Genomic DNA, 20,798 nt, shown 5'->3' on the forward strand with positions numbered 1-20,798 from the left:
AATTGAATTTTGTTTCTTCATTGCATGTCACAATATAGATAAATTAAGCTTGACTGTTCCCATTCTCTGCAAAATATTTACATAAATTAAGTTGTTTTCATAAATTTGGGGCAGAAATACCAAGATATTAAGCACATCTCTGTTTACAAATTATGATTCTCCCCTCCTCTTTTCTTTTAAAGATCACTGGACAGAAAGCCTCAGAGACCTATGTTAGGAAAGTCTCGAACTCTTCCAAGCATCCCACAGTCCCCTGTCATAAGCCGGGTTCCTGTTCTTGATTCGAAATTTTATACTGAAGATATGCCAGAACAAAAGCAGTACAGGAATCACAGTGCTCCTGATTGTCAAAAAGGGTGTACGGTGCCCTCTACTGGTGAGTTTCGATAAATGTAATAATGTAGCCATGAAATTAAAAGACGTTTGTTCCTTGAGAGGCAAGCCTGGGCAGTATTATAAAAAGTAGAGACATCATCCTGCCAACAAAAGTCCGTATAGTCAAAGCGATGGTATTCCCAGTAATGTATAGCTGTGAGAGCTGGACCATAAGGAAGGCCGAGCGCAGAAGAATAAATGCTTTCGAGCTGTGGCGCTGGAGAAGAATCTTGAGAGTCCCTTGGACTGCAAGAAGAGCCAATCAGTCAGTCCTAAGGGAAATCAGCCCAGACTGTTCGCTGGAAGGGCAGATGCTGAAGCTGAAGCTCCAATACTTTGGCCACCAAATGAGAAGGGAGCACTCAATGGAGAAGACCCTGATGCTGGGAAAGACAGAAGGCAAAAGAAGAAGGGGGTGGCAAAAGATGAGATGGCTGGACAGCATTACTGATGTAACAAACATGAATTTGAGCAGCTTTGGAGGATGATGAACAAAGCAGGAGTCAAGTTTCACCTTTAAGACCAACCAATTTTTATTTAGAACGTAAGCTTTCGTGTGCTCTTAAGCACACTTCATCAGACGAGGAATCCAGCATAGTGAGCAACGCCATACAGAGCTGAGCAGAGCCATACATAGCTGGTAGGCAGTGGCCCAGAATGCAACATGGTACAGATTTAAGAACCAATGACAGTGAAGTAAAATTATCTGGTAGGCAGTGGTTTATAATGTAAAATGGTACAATGACAGAATTGTAAAATTATCAAATTGAGCAAACCTTTGATCTGAGCTGCACTTTGGAAGACAGGAGGGCCTGGTGTGACTTTGCCATGGGGTCACAAAGAGTTGGACTCGACTGTGCAACTGAACAACAACAAAACATGTTTCAAACATCTTAAGGAGACTTTTGGGTAATCCTTATGTTTTTAACAAAACCATTTTGCATCAAGGCTCAAATGACTGAAGAGGGGTCCTGCCCTGGATAGCCCAGGCAAGCATGATCTCATCCGATCTCAGAAGCTAAGCAGGGTCGACGCCTGTGGTTAGTACTTGGATGGGAGACTGTCCTTGAAGTATCCAGTGGAGAGGACATAGGCAGGCTTTCAGCCACCTCTCTGAAAGTGTTCCCTCATAGCTGAGTTAATGTGAATTAGCCTCCATCTCACACCTTTTTGTCTTAGCTCAGGAAAAATGACTCCAGAGCAAACTAATTTATGCAGTAGCTCACAGCATTAATGCTGGTAGCTCACAAAGTAGAATTTTCACTCACAAGTCTCTGCAGTTTAGGAGGAGTATTGCTCTTTTAATATCCTGTAGGCCCCCCGTAGGGGTCAGTCACCAGAGGTCAACATGATTTCCAGGTGCAGATACACATACACATGCATGCATGAACACACCTAAATTACACAAAATAAAAAAAATATTGAAGGGGAGGAATGTCCTCAAGACCTCCTGGTTCCATTCAATTTTCTCTCTTCTCACTGTTTTCTCTCATGTTCCTGTTCAAACCAATGGATTCTATGATAGTAAGGGTGGAATATGCTGATTATGGGCTCCTACTGGAGGGTCCTGTTGCTTAAGGGAGGGCAAAGTAGGAGTCCAGCAGCACCTTTAAGACCAAAAAAGTTTTATTCAGAATGTAAGCTTTCGTATGCATGCAGACTTCATCAGACAATGAAATGGGTTACAGTGTGCAGAACTACTTATAGCTGGTGGGTAGTGGCTAAGAATTCAAAGTGGTACAAAGCTAGATTCCAGTGGCAAAATAGTGAAATTAACAAATTGAAAGGACATTTGGTCTGGATAGCATTTGCATGGGAAATCAATAAAACAGTAGCATGTCAGAATGGGAGAATGATGGTGAGAGTGTCATAAGGCAATAAATGCTCTCTGGGTTAAACTGAGAAGAGGCTTTAGCTTAGTGCTGTGTAGGCTGAAGAAACCCGGGTTTGATCCCCGGCATCTCCATTGAAAACGATTAGGAAGCACATGATGTGAAAGATCTCTGCTTGAGGTCCTGGAGAGCTGTCGTTGCCAATTAGAGTAGACAGTAATGCTCTTGAGAGACCAGTGCAGTGTAAAGCATCTCCATGTATTCAGCTCCTGATCTTGTCCCAGGCTGCTCTGTTAGAAGAGGTAATGCTTACTTGTTTTAATGAAAAGGCAGCAACTTTTGCTTTGTTTTAATGAAGGAGTGTTACAGGACAGGGTGGTCGGACTTGCTTAACATAAGAGCCACACAGAATAAATGTCAAATATTTGAGAGCCACAAGACGTGAAAATCAGGTGTTTGAGAGGGAGGGAGGGAGGCAGGCAAATAGATGGGGAGGGATGAAAGAGGGAGAGGTGGGAAGAAAGCAACTTTAAATGCATTCCCCAAGCTGCTGGCTGACTTGGCTCAGAAAAGTGATCTAAAGAGAGAAATGCCTTCTCCAAGCTGGCTGATGGGCAGTAGGAGCTTCAAGAACCACACAATATGTGTGAAAGTGCCACATATTGGCCATCCATGTTATAGGAGGTTCCACTTCAGGATTCTGACAGCAGCTTCACCTTGAGATGCTTCCTCATGGACAAGCATCATGGTAAGATGAAGTGGGAAGACTCCATTCTTGATCTCAAGGCTCTCAGTGAATTCACACAAATTCCCGCTTTTCTCATCATTTTCTCAAATATTTGATTGGTGGCTTTGAATTGAGAACTGTAGACCACCAGAACAGGCTTGTACAACATCCAGTTCTTTAACTTAGGGTTGGCAGTTCCAGTTACGATAGACACCGGTGTCACAAAATTCTACATACATCAGGGTGGGTTGAGGTGGAACCACAGGGTCCAGGTAGTCACATCAGAAGGTTCTCCAGCTTTGTCCTTTGTGGTACCTGTGGCATCCCTGGCAATCAATTTTGTGGGTATTTTGTACAGAGTGGGCACCTTTATCCTGAAGTCGTCTCCAAAAGATACATCAGCATGGTCAGTCATCAGTTTGTGGGGGATTCTAGGAGAGAAAAAGAGAGTTTTGGTTTTCCAAAATGGAGAATGATAAATTCCAAGGCCAGTTTCTTAGTTGCGGGTGGCTACAAAGTGCCTGGATTTTTGCTCGTGTGTACTTGCCCCCCTGCCTGCCCATACTGTATTAAATTTAAAAAAAACAACAATTTAAGCACTCTGTAAATGTTAACTGCTGGAATAGTGCAGGATAATTGTAGACTTCGCTACCTGATGAAATGTTCTCTTACCAACAATTATAATTAGTTCCTTATTCATCAGAAAATTTTCTTGTTTTGTGTTGGTCATCCGTAGAAACCATACTTACTCTAAATACCTTAAAATCCACCCACTAAGTTCCCATATCAAAGTACCACAGAAGCTGCACCGTTTAACTTATTTATTGCTCGTCTCACCAAAACCAAGGAGGTTAATGTAAATTGATTCTGTTACAACCTCCTTCTGTCATAGACCTATGCCCCAAGAAATTATAGGCATCTTAAGATGTTAGTAGTATCTTCAGAGAATGCTGTAAATTGCTTTGAGTCATAAGAGGAGAGAATATATAGTCCTTCCTGGTCTTGTTTCGCTCAGTCCTTACTTAATGATACTGCAAAGGGGACACTTTTGCCCCAGCCTATTGGTACTGGTGTCTGGCATGGCTATAGGCTGCTAGAGAAGAAGAAGATATTGGATTTATGTCCTGCCCTATACTCTGAATTTCAGAGCCTCAGAGCGGTCATAATCTCCTTTACCTCCCCCACCCTACCACAACAGACACCTTGTGAGGTGGGTGGGGCTGAGAGAGCTCTCTCAGAAGCTACCCTTTAAAGGACAGCTCCTACGAAAGCTATGGCTGACCCAAGGCCATTCTAGCAGGTGCAAGTGGAGGAGTGAGGAATCAAACCTGGTTCTCCCAGATAAGAGTCCGCGCACTTAACCACTACACCAAACTAATCATTGCATCAGAAATTGCCCAGTACGATCCCTGTCATCTCCTTGGTCTCCCATAATGTTAGTGAGGTCTGTCCTAAGATAGATCCAGGTGGGCAGCCATGTTGGTCTGAAGCTATAGAACAAAGTTGGTGTCCAGTGGCACTTTTAAGACCAACGAAGGTTTATTCAAAATATGAGCTTTCATGTTCTAAAAGTACGCTTCTCTACTATTGTCTGACAAAGACTGCTTTTAGCACATGAAAGCTCCATTCTGAATAAAACTTTGTTGGTCTTAAAGGTGCCACTGGTCTCCAACTTTGTCCTAAGATAGGTGTAGGTTAAACCATAAGGAACAATGAATAAAGAACAAGGAAATAGCGAGTGAAGATAGTGGCTGAAATTGATGGGTATTTTGCTTTATTTGTTTGGGGAATACATTGGCACCAATGTCTCATGGCTGGCTTGTTGTGTCCTTACTGTACCCCCTTTTGATCTCTGCATCTCCCTAACCCTCTCAGGAGAGGCGTGGCAGCTGGAAGACGACTGCAACAACCCTGTCGGAGATTCTTCCCTTCAGCCCAGGCTCTGCACCACGATGGACGAGGCACCATTTAGATCCTTCCGAACCCGGTCCTTCTACATGAGGAAAAGTCTTTCTGTCGACAACCACCTAAGCTCCCTCAACTACTCTATCCATCCTTCTGAAACCAAGACCGAGCGTGTCAAAACAAAACTTCGGAGACAGTTTGTAAGTACCAAAAATTGTTAAATTGTCAGGACCCCTAGTTCTCTTTCTTTTGTGATCCCATGTGGGTATATGGTGTGTCTTCAAAGTCAGCACCACTGTTAGTTTTTCCACTGCCTCGTATTGCAGAATGGCAGTCTTCTGAAGCTGCCGCCATAATCTTCTTTATGGCAAAATGACACAACAAAAGCACTGAATCTGCAAGATGGTTAAATTCTCTGTGTCTGTCTTGTTATAGCCAGCTTCTTTCCTGCATCTTAAATATCTCTTACAGTGGGTAATGTGGGTTGGTACTAGGGATGCTAGGCAGGGGGCAGGGTGGGGATAGAAACTGTGTTGAGCCGTCACGGACTCTTTTCCTAGCAGGAGCTCCTCTGCATATTAGGCCACACCCTCCTGATGCAGCCAATCCTCCAAGAGCTTAGAGGGCCTACTGTAAGCTCCAGGGGGATTGGTTGCATCGGGGACGTGGCCTAATATGCAGAGGAGCTCCTGCTAGAAAAAGAGCCCTGGAGCCATGCGTGATGTCATGTCTGCCCCAAACACTAGTTGTGATGTGAATGTGTCAAGGGCTTTCTGGCCGTCCCTGAAAACTCTGTGGAATTTTCATGTTTTTAGGGATGGCTGGAGTATCCCCCAGTTCTCTTACATCATATCTGTGGTTTGGGGGAGAGTGCAATGTCATTTCTGCCCCTGGACTTTTCTTCCACTTACCCAGAAAAGTTGGCCAACCAGCAGGAGCCCGCTCACCAAAAGCAGGTAGCTGGTGCCACTGTCTCTTATGGCTAGTTGATGATACCCCCGGAAATATTTGAAATTCTGTACCAGGTTATACTACCAATGAATGATTTCTGTGCGAGCAGAGTTACCCATGGTTTGCTTTATAAGCTGATCTCAAACCACACAATATATGAGATAACATCATCTGGTCAGTGTTGAAATATATATTGTTTATTTTCCAGATGTGTTTCTAAAAACTATGTTAAGTATTATGCTATAGTCTTGTGTTGATCATTTGGTATTATCAGCTTTGTATGGGAGATTTATAATACTTTATGTAAAACTGATTCTGGATGACTTTTTATGCAGCCTGATGGTCAGGCCTTACGGTTTTAACTACATTATTGTATACATTATATAATATATTTTTGATAAAAAATTTATCTTGACCTTTGAGGCATTCTCAGCCTCTCACCAAAAGCTGATAGCTGATAAATCTATCTGGCACACACCCATCTTAATATACTGTTCTGCTTTTGGAATTTGCCACTGAAATCCTGCACTTGTCTGAACTAAAATATGAGTGTACCATTTTGTCATCATAGTCCTTACCAAAAAGATGGGACATTGCTGAGATCTCTTGGTCCAGAAGTGATCCAGTGCTAGGTCTTTAACGGTTAGTACACTTTAAAAAGTAAATAGCATCTATGAAATATCTATGAAATATAAATAGCTAGGCAGATCCAGATATCAAATTAAGATTCTAGAATGAACAAAGGTGCTGAAGTGTACTGGAAAAACTGTAATGTTCTGTAATCTGCAGTGATGGCCAAGTTATTACTTGGGAAGGAATTACATACACCTCTCATGGGTGTATGAGAGAGAGACAGGAACATAGAGATTCGGTTTGCCAATTCTTAATTGTTTTAATAGTGATTCCAATTAAGGAAGGGGCAGATTTGAAGCTGATTGGCAGCCTAGCACTCTATTTTGAAAAGGTGCATGAACGGTGACACTTAAGATACCCATTTGTAAGGCAATGTTTCTTCAAGGCTGGTACATGGAAACTAAAAGTCTCCTTGAATATTTTGAGACAATACACTAATTGCTAACCCACAACGCTGTGTGGAGAATGACAATTTCCCCCAGTGATCGCATTTGAACAGGTCCTAGGCCCCTGAGGAAATCAGAAATTCATTTATTCCAGGTGTTGGCTGAAAACTTTTGTATCCCCAGCTGTGAATTACTCAGTGTTGTATTTAAAGTTTATATTTAAAATTAATTATTCTTGGAATGATAAAGTAAACATGTTACACAAGTGTATTGATATGTATAGATATGTATAGCACAGGGGTGGCCAAGCTGCAGCTCTGGGGCCACGTGAGACTCTTTCACACATATTGTGTGGCTCTTGAAGCCCCCACTGTCCCTTTGGCTAGCTCAGAGAAGGCATGTCTCTCTTTAAATCAAGGCAAGTTGGCTTCTGGTTTGAAGAATCCATTTGGTTAAAGTTGCTTTCTGTCTACCTCTTTCTCCCTCTTTCCTCCCCATCTACTTCCTTCCTTCCCTCCCTACCACATCTTTTATTCTCAAACATCTGGCATTTATTTTATGTAGCTCTTACATTAGGCAAGTTTGGACACCCCTGGTATAGCATTGGTCAAAGAGATTAAATAGGCATATATGTTGTTTCTTATTCCACCAAACATGAATTTAAAATTGATTGAATTTCTAAGATTCTTACCCATCCTTCCTGGGGGTTTTTCTTGGCATTGTTCATATCTCAGTATAGCATTGAACTTGATTGAGTATTTTTGGCCCTCTAGTACAGAGCATTACAGCAAGTACATGGGATCTGTGCAGGCCAAAACTGACTTGCTCATAGCAACTGAAGGCTTGAATCAAAGGCTCTGTGCCTAGGCCTATTGTGGAAGAAGAGCAGAATAATTTATTATCCTTCTGTGGCCAACGGGGTGGGGGGAGCACAGGAGCAATAATGACAGATGGGAGACACAGACACGGAAGGCAGAGTACTCTTCTTGCTTTAAAGTTTAATGGCCTTATTTTCCACTTGAAAATGATACCAGATTTGAAGACTGATACATTTGTTTCCGTACCTCATTACCAGCCTGAGGACTGTAATGAGGGAATCAGGTGGCCCTATACTGCAAGGCAGTGCTGCTGCCTTAAGTTGAGTTGCCATTTTTATGTGTACCTGGGCATGAAAACAATGTGGAATGTGGAAAAAAGGAGGAGGGGTTGCGGCAAGTCTTGGGTGCCTGAAGGGAAGGGAGAAAACATCCTGTAATAAGGCTGCAGTTATTCCACTTTTTATTTTGTAAAGGTTAAAGTCTTTTCACTCCCCCCTTCCCCCCCAGTGCTTCCAGGTACCTAATCTGGATATCAATTACATTTTCATTCGTTCCTTGGCCTCCATATCTGTGTTGCTGTCTTTTGGGGTGCTTGGGAGAGTCCTGAACAAGGAAAATTTCTTTTTAAAGCTCCGGCTTCTGTTTTTTAAAAATCTCTTGAATTGTGCAAGCGATCTTGAAGTCAGGATGGGGCAAGAAAGTATGACTTTACCCTCATCTTGATAGGACGAGGTTCTTAGTTGAACATAGTGAGACAAAGCCCGGAAGCCTGGTGTGACATTTCTGTGGACGGCAGTTGACCCCGACTTTTAAATTCCAAGCCACTAAAACAAAACGGACAAATGTAAAAGGCAGTGGGAGTTAAAGCCGCTCTCTTGTGTGCCAGTGTTTGCCGTGCGGAGCAGGAAGCCTCTGGAAGGATTTCCAATGTTTACAGTGAAGCAGCTTTGTTTTGGGGTAAGAAACACTCTCGCTTCTTTCTCTGATCCCTTTCATCCTTGTATTCAGCCCTAAAATGATTTCCCATTGGTTAAACTGACCTTGCCTCTCTTTCCTCGCCACACAGTGTGGTGTTTGGTCTGGCTTGTTTGTGTGAGGCATCTGAAGGTATTGAGAGAAAAATGGCTGAGGTGTATAAAAGTATGTGGGAAGGGGTCCTATGAATCCGTGGCTATTCTGAGGACTTAAAAAGGGAAGAGCGTTGAGGGCTAGAATGCATTGAATGAATTCATGCGTTTTAAAAAGGAATGCCCGGCTGCAGAGATGAAGCCTCCTGTTAATGTGGGACCCTCCTTTAATGTGGGACTGTACATAGTTTTATAGTTATTTTCCAGACTTTTGTATAGATAGCCATTGGGGCTGTGTTTTATTTAGGAAGACTAGGGGGAGAACTCTTGGGCCTTTTCCCAGGGGAAGATCACCTCCACTCTTCAAACTCCTTTTATCCTTCTTGGGGGTTGAGGGGGAATATTACAGGAACTCAGGTTTTTCCCACTGGGTATAAGATTTCATGTCTACACTCATGAAAGCTTATACCCTGAATAAAACTTCGTTGGTCTTGAAGATGCCACCGGACTCAAACTTTGTTCAGGTTTTTTTTCCCCAGTAGAGCTAAACACTTCTTGGAGATACAAGTTTTAGCCACAAATTGGTGCAAGGGTAAAGTGTTAAGTCACTCATCCTTACCCCTGCACTAGTCTTTGCCTTTAAATGGTAGCTCCTGTGGCTGTAACCTCTTAAAAAAACAAAAAGGCTGGGGAGGGGGGGGGGGGAACTAATCTTGGAACTAGAACATACCATTCTGTCTAGTGAGAGCAGATTTGTATATGAAGGAATCCCTAATGATTATGGTAGGAATTAGAAGCTTGGGAACTCTAGGAGAATGCAGGTTTGAATCATTTGTAGGTGATCTGATTCTGGGTCAGGGCTTTGTGCATAGCAGAGCAGCTCCCTTGCTGAAAAAGAGAGCCAGTTTGGTGTAGTGGTTAAGTGTGGGGACTCTTATCTGAGAGAACCAGGTTTGATTCCCCACTTTTTCACATGCAACCGCTGGAGTGACCTTGGGTCAGTCATAACTCTCTCAGAGCTGTTCTGCTCAAGAGCAGTTCTTGAGAGCTCTCTCAGCCCCACCTACCTCACAGGGTGTCTGCTGTGGGGAGGGGAGGGGAAAGGAAAGGAGACTGTAAAGCACTCTGAGGGTCCTTTGGGTAGTGAAGGGTGGGGTATAAATCCAATCTCCTCCTCTTTCTCTTCTTTTTTGTAGATGTGTCCTAGTTAAAAGTGCTAACAGTGTTGTTTTTCTTGGACAGCCTCAATACTTACCTCGATGGCTTGATTTGCTTTTGATTGCTTTATGTTGTCTCACTGGCTTAATTAACTGTCCTCAAGGTGTATGACCTACTTTTCATGTGTTAACCAAGTCTTCTTGAGACAAGGAATCTTGCCTCAGAAATGAAGCTGGTGGACCCTGTTTTCCTGACATTTGCATTTTAATTGAGTTTTAGCTCCGAAAGGAAGTTAATTTTGTTACCCACCTGATCTATGGGAATTAGATCAGCATTGGTGGGTGTAAAGGAGATGGGTCATGAAGTCACTTGCCAAGCTGTTTTATGTGGAGGAACTGGGCAAGGGGGTGGGAAAGAGGAAGAGATGGTGGCTTGTGTGGTTGTGTCTGCAGAGGCAGTTTGTCATTTCCCATTAAGAGATAATTTGTGGTTTCACAGGACAGAAATGTTTTTTTCTGACCTCAAGTTCGAATGATGGAACATACAGCTTCTGGTGACAAAGTTTCCGCCTTGTGTCAAAGGAAATTAGATAGGATATAAATATTTTAAAGAAAGTACAACATACTGCGGCCCTGCTATAAAAGAAAGAGTTGATGTGCATAAGCTTTTAAAAATGCAGTTTGTCTTAATTGTGCGCGTAACTTATACAAAACAGAAACTATTTATCTGAAAGCTGTTTGTTCATCTGTTATTTTATTTTGATTCTTCCCATGTTTATGAGCTTGAAAATTCTATGGGACATAGTATCAAAGTGGCATTTATTACAAACTTTGCTTTAGGAAAAGAAGCTGAAATCCTGGTTAGCTTCCTTAAATGTGATGCATTTTAAGTTTAAAGGTATCAAGCCTGTCAAGCATGCCAGCTAGTTTCTTTGTAGCTTGAAATGATGGAGGTACTGTTAGCTGTAGCATTTTTCTCCCAGGCATGCTTATGTGAAGTTTTAAGTTATGAGGTATGTAGTTTTCTGACCGATGTTTGTGAACAGTGGTTCTATTACAATTAAAGGTAAAGGCAGTCCCCCGTTTAAGCACCAGTCATTTCAGACTCTAGGGTGACGTTGCATCATGACATTTTCATGGCAGACTTTTTATGGGATGGTTTGCCATTGCCTTCTTTGGGGGCTCATAGAATTGGACCCCCTAGTCCAATCTTTTTGAAACTTGGGAAGTATTTTGAGGAGAGGCACTGAATACTATGCTGAAAATTTGGTGCTTCTACCTCAAAAGACAGCTCCCCCAAAGCCCCAGATACTCATGGATCAATACATTATATCCTATGGGAATGTCTCCATAGAGTATAATGGAGTGCCCAGTAGACATTCCCCCACCCCCTTCTGATAACCCTGAAGGGCCTCCAAACTGGGGAATCCAAACTTGGCAACCCTAACTTATAGGTTTCATTTTACTTTCTAGTCACCTTCTTGCACAAAGGCAGGTTGTGAAACATAATGATGGAGTCAAAGATTTCAGGTTTTCACGGCTGGTAACATCATTAGGGTTTGTAGAATCTTTCGGGCACAAGTGCCGTGTTCTACTGGAAAAAGTTTTTCTTCCAGACGTTTCGTTCTCGGCTGCGGAGAACATCCTCAGTGGCGTTGCAGCAGGAGCAGGCGCTCTGACCTTCTTGGCTGCTGTGCATTGAGTGATGTTCTCCGCAGCCGAGAACGAAACGTCTGGAAGAAAAACTTTCTCCAGTAGAACACGGCACTTGAGCCTGAAAGATTCTACAAACCCTAATAATGATGGAGTGTGTTGAAGAAGGAAATGTGCAGTTGCATTAAAAAAAAGAAGCTGCTCTTAGGCTTCTTGACTGGAAGGATGAGACCTCCTTAACCTTCTTCCTTCACAGTCCAGTTGTCTTACTCATGCTACTTTGAATACAGGAGAGGCTGAGGAGGAGGCAGCTGGCTTGTTGGAGACCAGGGATTTGTCTGGGTCTTCCTACTCATGCAAAGAAAGGACTGTGTCATATACAGGACTGTTCTGGGACAGGTGGTCAGGGTCACAAAAAGTTAAGTTACTCCCAAAAGCTGAAAGCTGAAGATTTTTAGAACCAAACTAGACATCATGGCGTCCTCAAGTCCATCACCATTTTTGGGATGAAATTCTTTCTGTTTTTGAAAGCCATGTGGGCCTGATTTGGTTCACAGCAGGAGGGGAGGATGGGCTCCTTTCCCCCATGTCAGTTTCAAGAGCCCAAATGCCTGGTGGTGTGGGGTGAGAGGAACTCATCCTCCCCCATTCTGTGGTCCTGATCAGGATTGGGCCCCTATGTCTTCTGTCTACAGAAGGTTTTTAATCCCGAAAATGGCAGAGGCATCCCTGTGGTGGATTTAGGGATGCCATCATGTCAAAAAAGATACTATAGCATTGGAAAAAGTCCAGGAAAGGGCAACTAGAATGATTAAAGGGTTGGAACACTTTCTCTAGGAAGAATGGTTAAAACGCTTGGGGCTCTTTAGCTTGGAGAAACGTTGACTGAGGGGTGACACGATAGAGATTTACAAGATCATGCATGGGATAGAGAAGGTAGAGAAAGAAGTACGTACTTTTCTCCCTTTCTCACAATACAAGAACTCATGGGGGCTCAATGAAATTGCTGAGCAGTCTGGTTAGAACGCATAAAAGGAAGTACTTCTTCACCCAAAAGGTGATTAACACATGGAATTCACTGCCACAGGAGGTGGTGGCAACTATATGAATAGACGGCTTCAAGAGGGGATTGGATATTGATGGAATTCTCTGTCTGAGGCCCTGTATTCTTGATGTTGGGGGGGGAACAGTGGGAGGGCTTCTGTATTCTCTGTATTTTGTATTCTCTGTGCTGAGGGGCAACAGTGGGAGGGCTTCTGTATGCTTTGTATTCTTGGTGCTGGGAGGACCTCTAGTGTCCTGGCCCCACTAGCAGACCTCCTGATAACACTTTTTTTTTGGCCACTGTGTGACAGAGTGTTGGACTGGATGGGCTATTGGCCAGATTCAACATGGCTTTCCTTATGTTCTCTTTGTAGGTTTGCTCTCAGCTTTGTCCAGTTCGAGGTTAGATTTAACAAAATAATTCCCTCTATTTCTGCTAGGAAATATAGAATCAAACATTAATAGTTATTCTCCTGTGTGGTATTTGTTGAGAATGGCAGGGGGGAAGAAGAACAAAAGGCAGCCAGCTGCTCGGCTCTCACCATGTGCAAAGTACACAACAGGTTACAGCAATTGTGTATTTTGCTATGGTAGATAATCCTGTGTTCTCTCCATAAACTTCCAGCAATCCTTTGGGCTTGGTGTGAAGGTTCTTTCTCAGCAAGTGTGCTTTTGTGGTATAAACTTATTGGTCTTTTTGACTGATGGAGCTTCAGTGCCTTTGAAATATATTCAAGTTTAACTGGCTTACGGGGATAAACAAAACAGTCTGATACCAGTGATCATACTGAGAACGGGCTATTTTCAGTAGCATCTTTATTTTGTCTCCCAAGCACAAATAGAATGTTCTGGTGGGGTGCACTGCCGTATCAAGAGGATGTAGTGAAGAAAGGAGGCAGCAGAATGAACTGGATGCGGAAAAGAGTGACGGAGACAAAGCCCTAAGAGGAAAGGTTGATGAGGGACTTGGAAATGTTCAGTCTGGAGAAGTGGGGGGGGGGGGGGGGGGAGGGGAGACATGATTACACTCCAGAAGTATTTCAAAGGCTGTCACTTAAAGGAGGGGAGGAAGCTGTTCTTGTTGGCAACAGAGGGTAGGAATCACAATAATGGAGTTAAATTACAGGGAGAAAGGAACTGGTTGCAGCAAGAGTAGTTCAGCACTGGAATTCGCTGCCTAGGGAGGTGGTGAGTTCCCCCTCATTGGCAGTCTTCAGGCAGCGACTGGACAAACTCTTGCCAGAAATGCATTGGCTGATGTTGTACTGAGCAGTGGATTTGACTAGATGGCCTGTATTGCCCCTTCCAACTCTATGATTTTATGAGCATTGGGGTTTCAGCCAAGTCCTCCAAACTGAGAATACTGGAGAAATCAGATTCTCTAAGCTCCTAATTTTTAGGACAATGATTCCTCTAGAGCAGGGGTGGTCAAACTGTGGCTCTGAAGCCACATGTAGCTCTTTCACACACATTGTGTGGCTCCATCAGCCAGCTTGGACAACACAGTTCTCTCTTTTAAATCCTTCCTCCCTCCCTCCCATCAAACATCTGACATTCATGTCTTGTAGCTCTCAAACATCTGACATTTATTCTATGTGGCTCTTATGTTAAGCAAGTTTGGCCACCCCTGCTCTAGAGGTCCAGGAATCGCTTTGGTGGCATTAGCACAGCATGGCCAGATTATGTAGGAACAGTGTCACTGTAGAAGTGTGTGTCATGTTCAATTGCCCAATATCGCTTGGGTTAAAAAAGATGCAGATTTGTTACAGAAAGCGTTTGAAACTTGTTGAATGTTGAGTATACTCTTGGAATGCCTAAAGCTTGTTCATTTGTAATTCAAACAGTTTTATGTTTTTCTTCTCATCTGCAGCGCTCCCATTTCTGACCAAAGGGAGCTTTGACTCTTGAAAGCTCATTTACCAAAAATCTTGTTGGTAAGGTGCTCCTGGATTTGAATCTAGCTGTTCTCTTGCAGACCAACACAGCTACCCTCTGCGAGTGTTCCTGTTTTTGTCACACTTCCCACTTGGTTTGTGGTGCTTTCTTGCCATGAGGCTCATGATGAAGAAGCAGAGAACTGTGCTTTTATTTGTTATTACCATTCACGTTTTGTGTGTCCTTTGACAGTCATGTTAACTAGATCCAGGTGGGCAGTTGTATTGGTCTGAAGCAGTAGAAGTCCAGTAGAACCTTTAAGACCAACACAGTTTTATTGGGAATGTAAACTTTTCCTCATCTGACAAAGCGTGCATGCACACGAATGAAAGCTTTTTGTCATCTGGCAAAGCATGCATGCACACAAAAGCTTATATGCTAAATAAAACTTTGTTGATCTTAAAGGTGCTACTGGACTCCAATTTTGTCATGTTAACTTTTTTGCTTCTAACCTGCTCTGAGCCCTGTTGTACAGGAGAGGGATGGCTATAAATCCAATATATAAATACACAGAAATAAATAAATAGCTTTTGAACATGATACCTTAAACTTAACAGAGCCAGTTGGGTGTAGTGATTAAGAGTGCAGGCTCTTATCTGGGAGAACTGGATTTGATTCCCCACTCCTTCACTTGCAGCTGCTGGAATGGCCTTGGGTCAGCCATAGCTCTCATAGGAGTTGTCCTTGAAAGGGCAGCTTCTGTCAGAGCTCTTTCAGCCCCACCCACCTCACAGGGTGTGTTTGTTGTGGGGGAAGAAGATAAAAGAGATTGTAAGCGGCTCTGAGACTCTGATTCAGAGAGAAGGGCGGGGTGTAAATCTGCTGTCGTCATCTTCTTAATTCCTACAACTGGTCAAGTGCTTGTAACTCTTCCATGGAGGTGTAGAAGAAATGCCTTAGAACTGGATTTGGCTCTTGATCCTGTTTGGTTGCCTTTAATGCCAGGTTTTGTTGTTGTTGTTGTTGAGGGTTTGTTTTTTCCCCCCTTGTTTCCTTTCCCTGCTTCTCTTGGGACAGAGATGCAAGTGGAGCTTTGACAGCCACAGAATTGGAGGAAGAGTTGGGCAGCAGTTGGCATGCTGGTGCGTGACAGCCGAAAGAAAACAAAAGTGTTCAGATGTCAGGGGAGGCTGTGTGACAAGGCTAGGAAGATAAGAAGAGAGGAGACAGTCTGGCTGAGACAGCAGTTGAGAGAGAATTACCAAGGAGGGGTTGTATTGGCCTCAGAAATGTCTGTCTATCTCCAGATCAAAGCGGGGAACGGCAGTCCATGTCATGGTTGTGGGTGTGAATGACAAAGATAAATATCAGGAATGGTGGGCCAATTTATAACTCCCTAGGGGAGCAAGAGGGCACGCTGGTCCCAGCAATACTTCGAATCACTGTGATATTTCACAGCAAGCTGAGAGCAGACTGACGGAAGAATTTATTTTCCTTTCAGAAAAACCCGGTACCTTGCCCATATATTTTCCTTCCATTGGAGAGTTTTATGAGAATGGGGTGAAGAAAAAGAGCCATGTACCACCCCTCTTGTGTTTTAACTACAGAGCTGCTTTATTTTTTGTTTTTTGGTGTTGGACCTTTGGGATGACAATGCCTGCAACTTTCTTGAAAAAAACTGATGCTCTGACCAGAACGATAATTCTCTGCATACTGTTCTGTCTATACACATCCTAGTAGGAACAGTTTTATGTTTAGAGTGGGGGTTATGTCCTATGTCTCCCCCCCCCCCCCCCCCCGCATTGCATAAAAGTGGCATTCTCACTATCAGGGCATTGCTGCACAAAGGATAAAATGCAGAGGGCAGACAGTGCTGATGTAGCGTACCTGAAGGATTTTTGTGGTGTTATGGAATCATTACTGAAAAGACTAGCTCAAAAGCTAGGTAGAGTGATGCAGCTTCTTTCTGGACCATGAGCTTTACAGACTCATGCTTTTAACTATAAAAGGGCAGCCCTCTATACTTCAGCAGTGCAGTTAGGTCCTCTTTCTCACCATGAAAGTATAGAGAGAAATGTTCCAGGAGCCAACAAAAATAATTTATCTTATCCGCTTCTCACTATCTTCCCTTTCACCTTCTCCGATGGATATATGCATTAAGACCACATTAGAATGTTGCTGTACTGGTACCTTGTAGAGGGGTGTCGAGCTCATTTGTTACAAGGGCCAGATAAGACATAAATGGAACTTTGTGGTGCTGGGTCATGTGTGTCATAAAATGAAATGCCACAATTAAAGATATCATTTTTAAACCTAAAATACAAGCATGCTTCAAACTCTTGCGATATTTTGTTTACAATGGAAAGGTGGGACAAAGTTGTAAGGAAAATATGGAATGGATTTTCCATTAAGGTCTCTGTGCCCATATAGACATGGCTAAATTTGTGCTTAACATAAGAGCCACATATAATAAGCATCAGATGTTTGTGAGCCACAAGAGATAAACATCAGATGTTTGAGAGCCACAAATAGATGGGGGGATGTGGAAAGGAAGCAACTTTAAATGCATTCTGCAAGTTGCTGGTTGGCTTGGTTTGGAAAAATGATTTAAAGAGACAAATGTCTTCTCCAAGCTGACCAATGGAAAGGAGCAGTGGGGAGCAGAAGCTAAGTAGAGGATTATTCTCACGACCATATGATTAGGGAAATAGTGATTTGTAACTAGCAGGGCTTTTTTGGTAGCAGGAATTCCATTGCATATTAGGCTAAACACCCCTGCTGTAGCCAATCCTCCCAAGAGCTTACAGTAGGCCCTGTAAGAAGAGCCTTGTAAGCTCTTGAAGGAATGGCTACATCAGGGGTGTGGGTGACCCAAGATGCAAAGGAGTTCCTGCTACAAAAAAGGCCCTGTGTACCAGGTACCAGCTTGGCTATGTTCGTGCACCCTTTGTTGTTGTTTTATGAGACTGGCCATTGCAAGGACAAGAATCCTTCACTCCAGATTCCTCCATACCTTTACCCTGTGTTTTTGTGTGCTTTGCTTTCACAGGGTGTACATCTGAATTCTAAACCGCTGCTTTTCTTCCTTGTATTTGTGTTGCCCTTGGTCATGCCTGATTGCCTGTGTCACAGGCCCATAGAGGCCTCTGTAAAATGAGTTTAAATTTTTAATGTCACTTGAAAAGAGCAGAAAGACAGCATGGGGGTTTTTGCCTGTAGGCAACATGGGCAAACTCTTGGAATCTGAGAACAATTTGTGTGCGACTGAGGTTGATGCCAGGCAATCCAAGACCTATTGAGAGGGTGAAAAATGAGTCCGTTTTAGGCACCAGGTTCCTACTCTGCAGAGAACGGATTGTTAAGGAGGTATTTTACTTTGACTTTGATTTGAGTTATAACGTAGAAGCCTTGGTGAAAAGCTTGCTAATTCAACGGAGATTAAATAGTTTACATGAGCTGATTGTTAATGGCCTCTGGCCCCAAAATAGCGCAAGCAGAAGGGCACCGTGAATTTTATTTTTGGCAAACTCGCAACATTTAGTGCTTCAGCTGCTCCTTTGTTTTCCAGCAGCTTTTAATAACATTTGTGTAGTTCAATGCGTTGGTGATGCCCATGAGCATTAACAGAGGAGGCAGGTGGCTTTCAGGTTTCCTAGAAACCAAAAAAGAAACACCACAATGGCAAAATTGGGAGGTGGGGGGGAGATAACCTGAACTAACCTGGGTGTTAGGATGGAAGGTTCAGTTTAAGGGGATTAAAATAAATAATAATAATCCCACTTCTTTCCCTGTGATTACTTTTTTAAAAACTAAGAATGTATGCAGTATAAAATGTTTATAAAATATACGTGTACGTTTGCATTTTATTGTTCAAGAGTCAAAATGACTTCCTTGATGCTTTTTTCTGTATCACTCTGGTAATATTTGGAAGTCCAGAATCATGTGGATGGGGGCACATCACAGAGGCCTTTCCCACCTTGGCCATTGCCCTCCTTTCCAGTTTGGCGGTTACCAGGTGTAAAGGACCTGGGTGATTGGTTGCCTTCACATGTCTCTAGGTTTCCAAACAATCCAGGGTGGCAAGGGGCGAGAGTTTAGGGCAGGGGCTTCTATAATTGTGTTCAACTGTGACCTGGATAGCCCAGGCTAGCCCTATCTCATCAGTTCTCCGAAACTAAGCAGGATTGTCTCTTGGTAGTATTTGGATGGGTTAGAATGGATAAAAGGAAGTATGAAGATGGTGAGGGGTCTGGAGACCAAGTCCTATGAAGAAAGGTTGAAGGAGCTGGGGATGTTTAGCCTGGAGAGGAGGTGGCTGAGAGGTGATATGATCACCATCTTTAAGTCCTTGAAGGGCTGTCACATAGAGGATGGTGTGGAATTGTTTTCTGTGGCCCCAGAAGGCAGGACCAGATCCAATGGGTTGAAATTAAATCAAAAGAGTTTCCAGCTCAACATTAGAAAGAACTTCCTGACCATTAGAGCGGTTCCTCAGTGGAACAGGCTTCCTCAGGAGGCAGTGGGCTCTCCTTCCTTAGAGGTTTTTAAACAGAGCCTAGATGGCCATCTGACAGCAATGAAGATCCTGTGAATTTATGGGGAGGTGTTTGTGAGTTTCCTGCATTGTGCAGGGGGTTGGACTAGATGACCCTGGAGGTCCCTTCCAACTCTGTGACTCTTTGATTCTTCGCTCAAAGGGTGATTAACGCATGGAATTCACTGCCACAGGAGGTGGTGGCAGCTGCAAGCATAGACAGCTTCAAGAGGGGATTGGATCAACATATGGAGCAAAGGTCCATCAGTGGCTATTAACCACAGTGTGTTGTTGAAACTCTCTGTCAGGGCAGGGATGCGCTGTATTTTTGGTGCTTGGGAAGGAGGGCACAGTGGGAGGGCTTCTAGTGTCTTGGCCCCACTGACGGACCTCCTGATGGGGCCTGAGGGTTTTTTTGGCCACTGTGTGACACAGCATGTTGGAATGGATGGGCCATTGGCCTGACCCAACATGGCTTCTCTTATGTTCTTATGAATACCAGGGTCATGATGCAGAGGTAGGTAATAACAAATTACCTCTGAACATCACGTGCCTTGAAACCTCTATGGGGTCATCAAGTTGTGACGTGACAGCAAAAAAAAAAAAAAGTGTACAACTCTGAACATTTGTTGCAAGGGCGAGCATGTTTTGAGTGGGCATGTAATAGTGATCCTGGCTCCTCGAGGAGGTGATTATTGTTGTGATAGTTTTCCGAAGCAGTCTTGATTTCCATCTCCCCCCTCTCAGTGCTCCATTTCTGGCTGCAGTATCAGCTGAGCACTGCAAGAGGTCTCTCTAGTACCGTGTTTAAGCAGAGAAGAGGTAAAGAAATAAACAGAACTTCCGTCTCCTTTTCGCTCTCCTCCCACCTCCCTCTCCCTTGGGATGTTCCGCTCACTTCTGTAAGTGAGCTTTTATGTTCATACATCAGCTCTAATCAAAGAGATTTTTTGAAATTATAATGCCTTTTCCTTCTTCCAGATATTTGTAATTAAAGTGGCAACTTGACTCAGTGCTGTCTGACCAGATTAGTTGCATCCCATGAGGCATTTTGTATATCTGTGGACTTCAGATAGAAATTTCACTTTCTCACACACAAGCAAGACAGACAGACAGACAGACAGACAGACAGACAGACAGACAGACAGACAGACAGACAGACAGATAGATAGATAGATAGATAGATAGTGATTTTAGAGAAGAAACAAGTGAAGCCAAGAAGATGTCCAGGTGGATGATCATTATATTCACACTGGATTTCCTCCCCTCCCAAGGGCTTGGTGGTCATATTTATTTTAGAAAATGTATATCTTGCATTCCCATTCAAAGCAGTATGAAGCATCTGACAAATAGATGTATCAAAAACAGCTCTAAAAATAAAATCCCACATAAATCCTCAGATAAAACCCCTGGAAGATAAAACACAAATATTATGTAGCTATCTACCATGTAGCTATCTACCAGATTCATGCAACTGTGTTGTTAATTAGTTTTAGAATTCTAGATTTTATTTGTACTGTTGTTAGATTTTATAGGATGTTATAGAGTCCCTGTTGAATATTATGGTAGAAAGACTGGGTATTTATTCACTTAGAAAATTTGTCTGCTGCCTCTCCAAAGACTCTTTGAGGTGGCATAAAGATAATAAGACAAAGCCGTACACACCCATTAAAAACAAAAGCCATTTAAACACAACCAAAAAAAGAATTTTTTTGAAAACATAAAATTACAGGCTAACTTCATTAATTGCATGCAGCTAAAATATGTCCATGAGTTGTGGCTCTTAGTGTGGGTGTCATGCAGTTCTCAATGTTGAACAAATGGCACATCCCTGCCGAGTT

The 20,798-nt window shown here is 43.1% G+C and overlaps 1 protein-coding gene across 2 annotated transcripts in view; it reads left to right on the forward strand.

Annotated features, from left to right (window-relative positions):
* LOC132588309 (ankyrin repeat and fibronectin type-III domain-containing protein 1-like) overlaps nucleotides 1-20,798 on the forward strand; it is a 491,222-nt gene that overhangs the window by 42,848 nt on the left and 427,576 nt on the right. For both annotated transcript variants that reach the window (XM_060260671.1, XM_060260672.1), the window contains exons 3-4: nucleotides 183-376; nucleotides 4,810-5,039. In XM_060260671.1, coding sequence (XP_060116654.1) covers nucleotides 183-376; nucleotides 4,810-5,039 — 424 coding nt within the window. The remainder of the gene's footprint in view (nucleotides 1-182; nucleotides 377-4,809; nucleotides 5,040-20,798) is intronic.

This window comes from Heteronotia binoei, chromosome 20, assembly GCF_032191835.1.
Source record: "Heteronotia binoei isolate CCM8104 ecotype False Entrance Well chromosome 20, APGP_CSIRO_Hbin_v1, whole genome shotgun sequence".
NCBI lineage: Eukaryota > Metazoa > Chordata > Lepidosauria > Squamata > Gekkonidae > Heteronotia > Heteronotia binoei.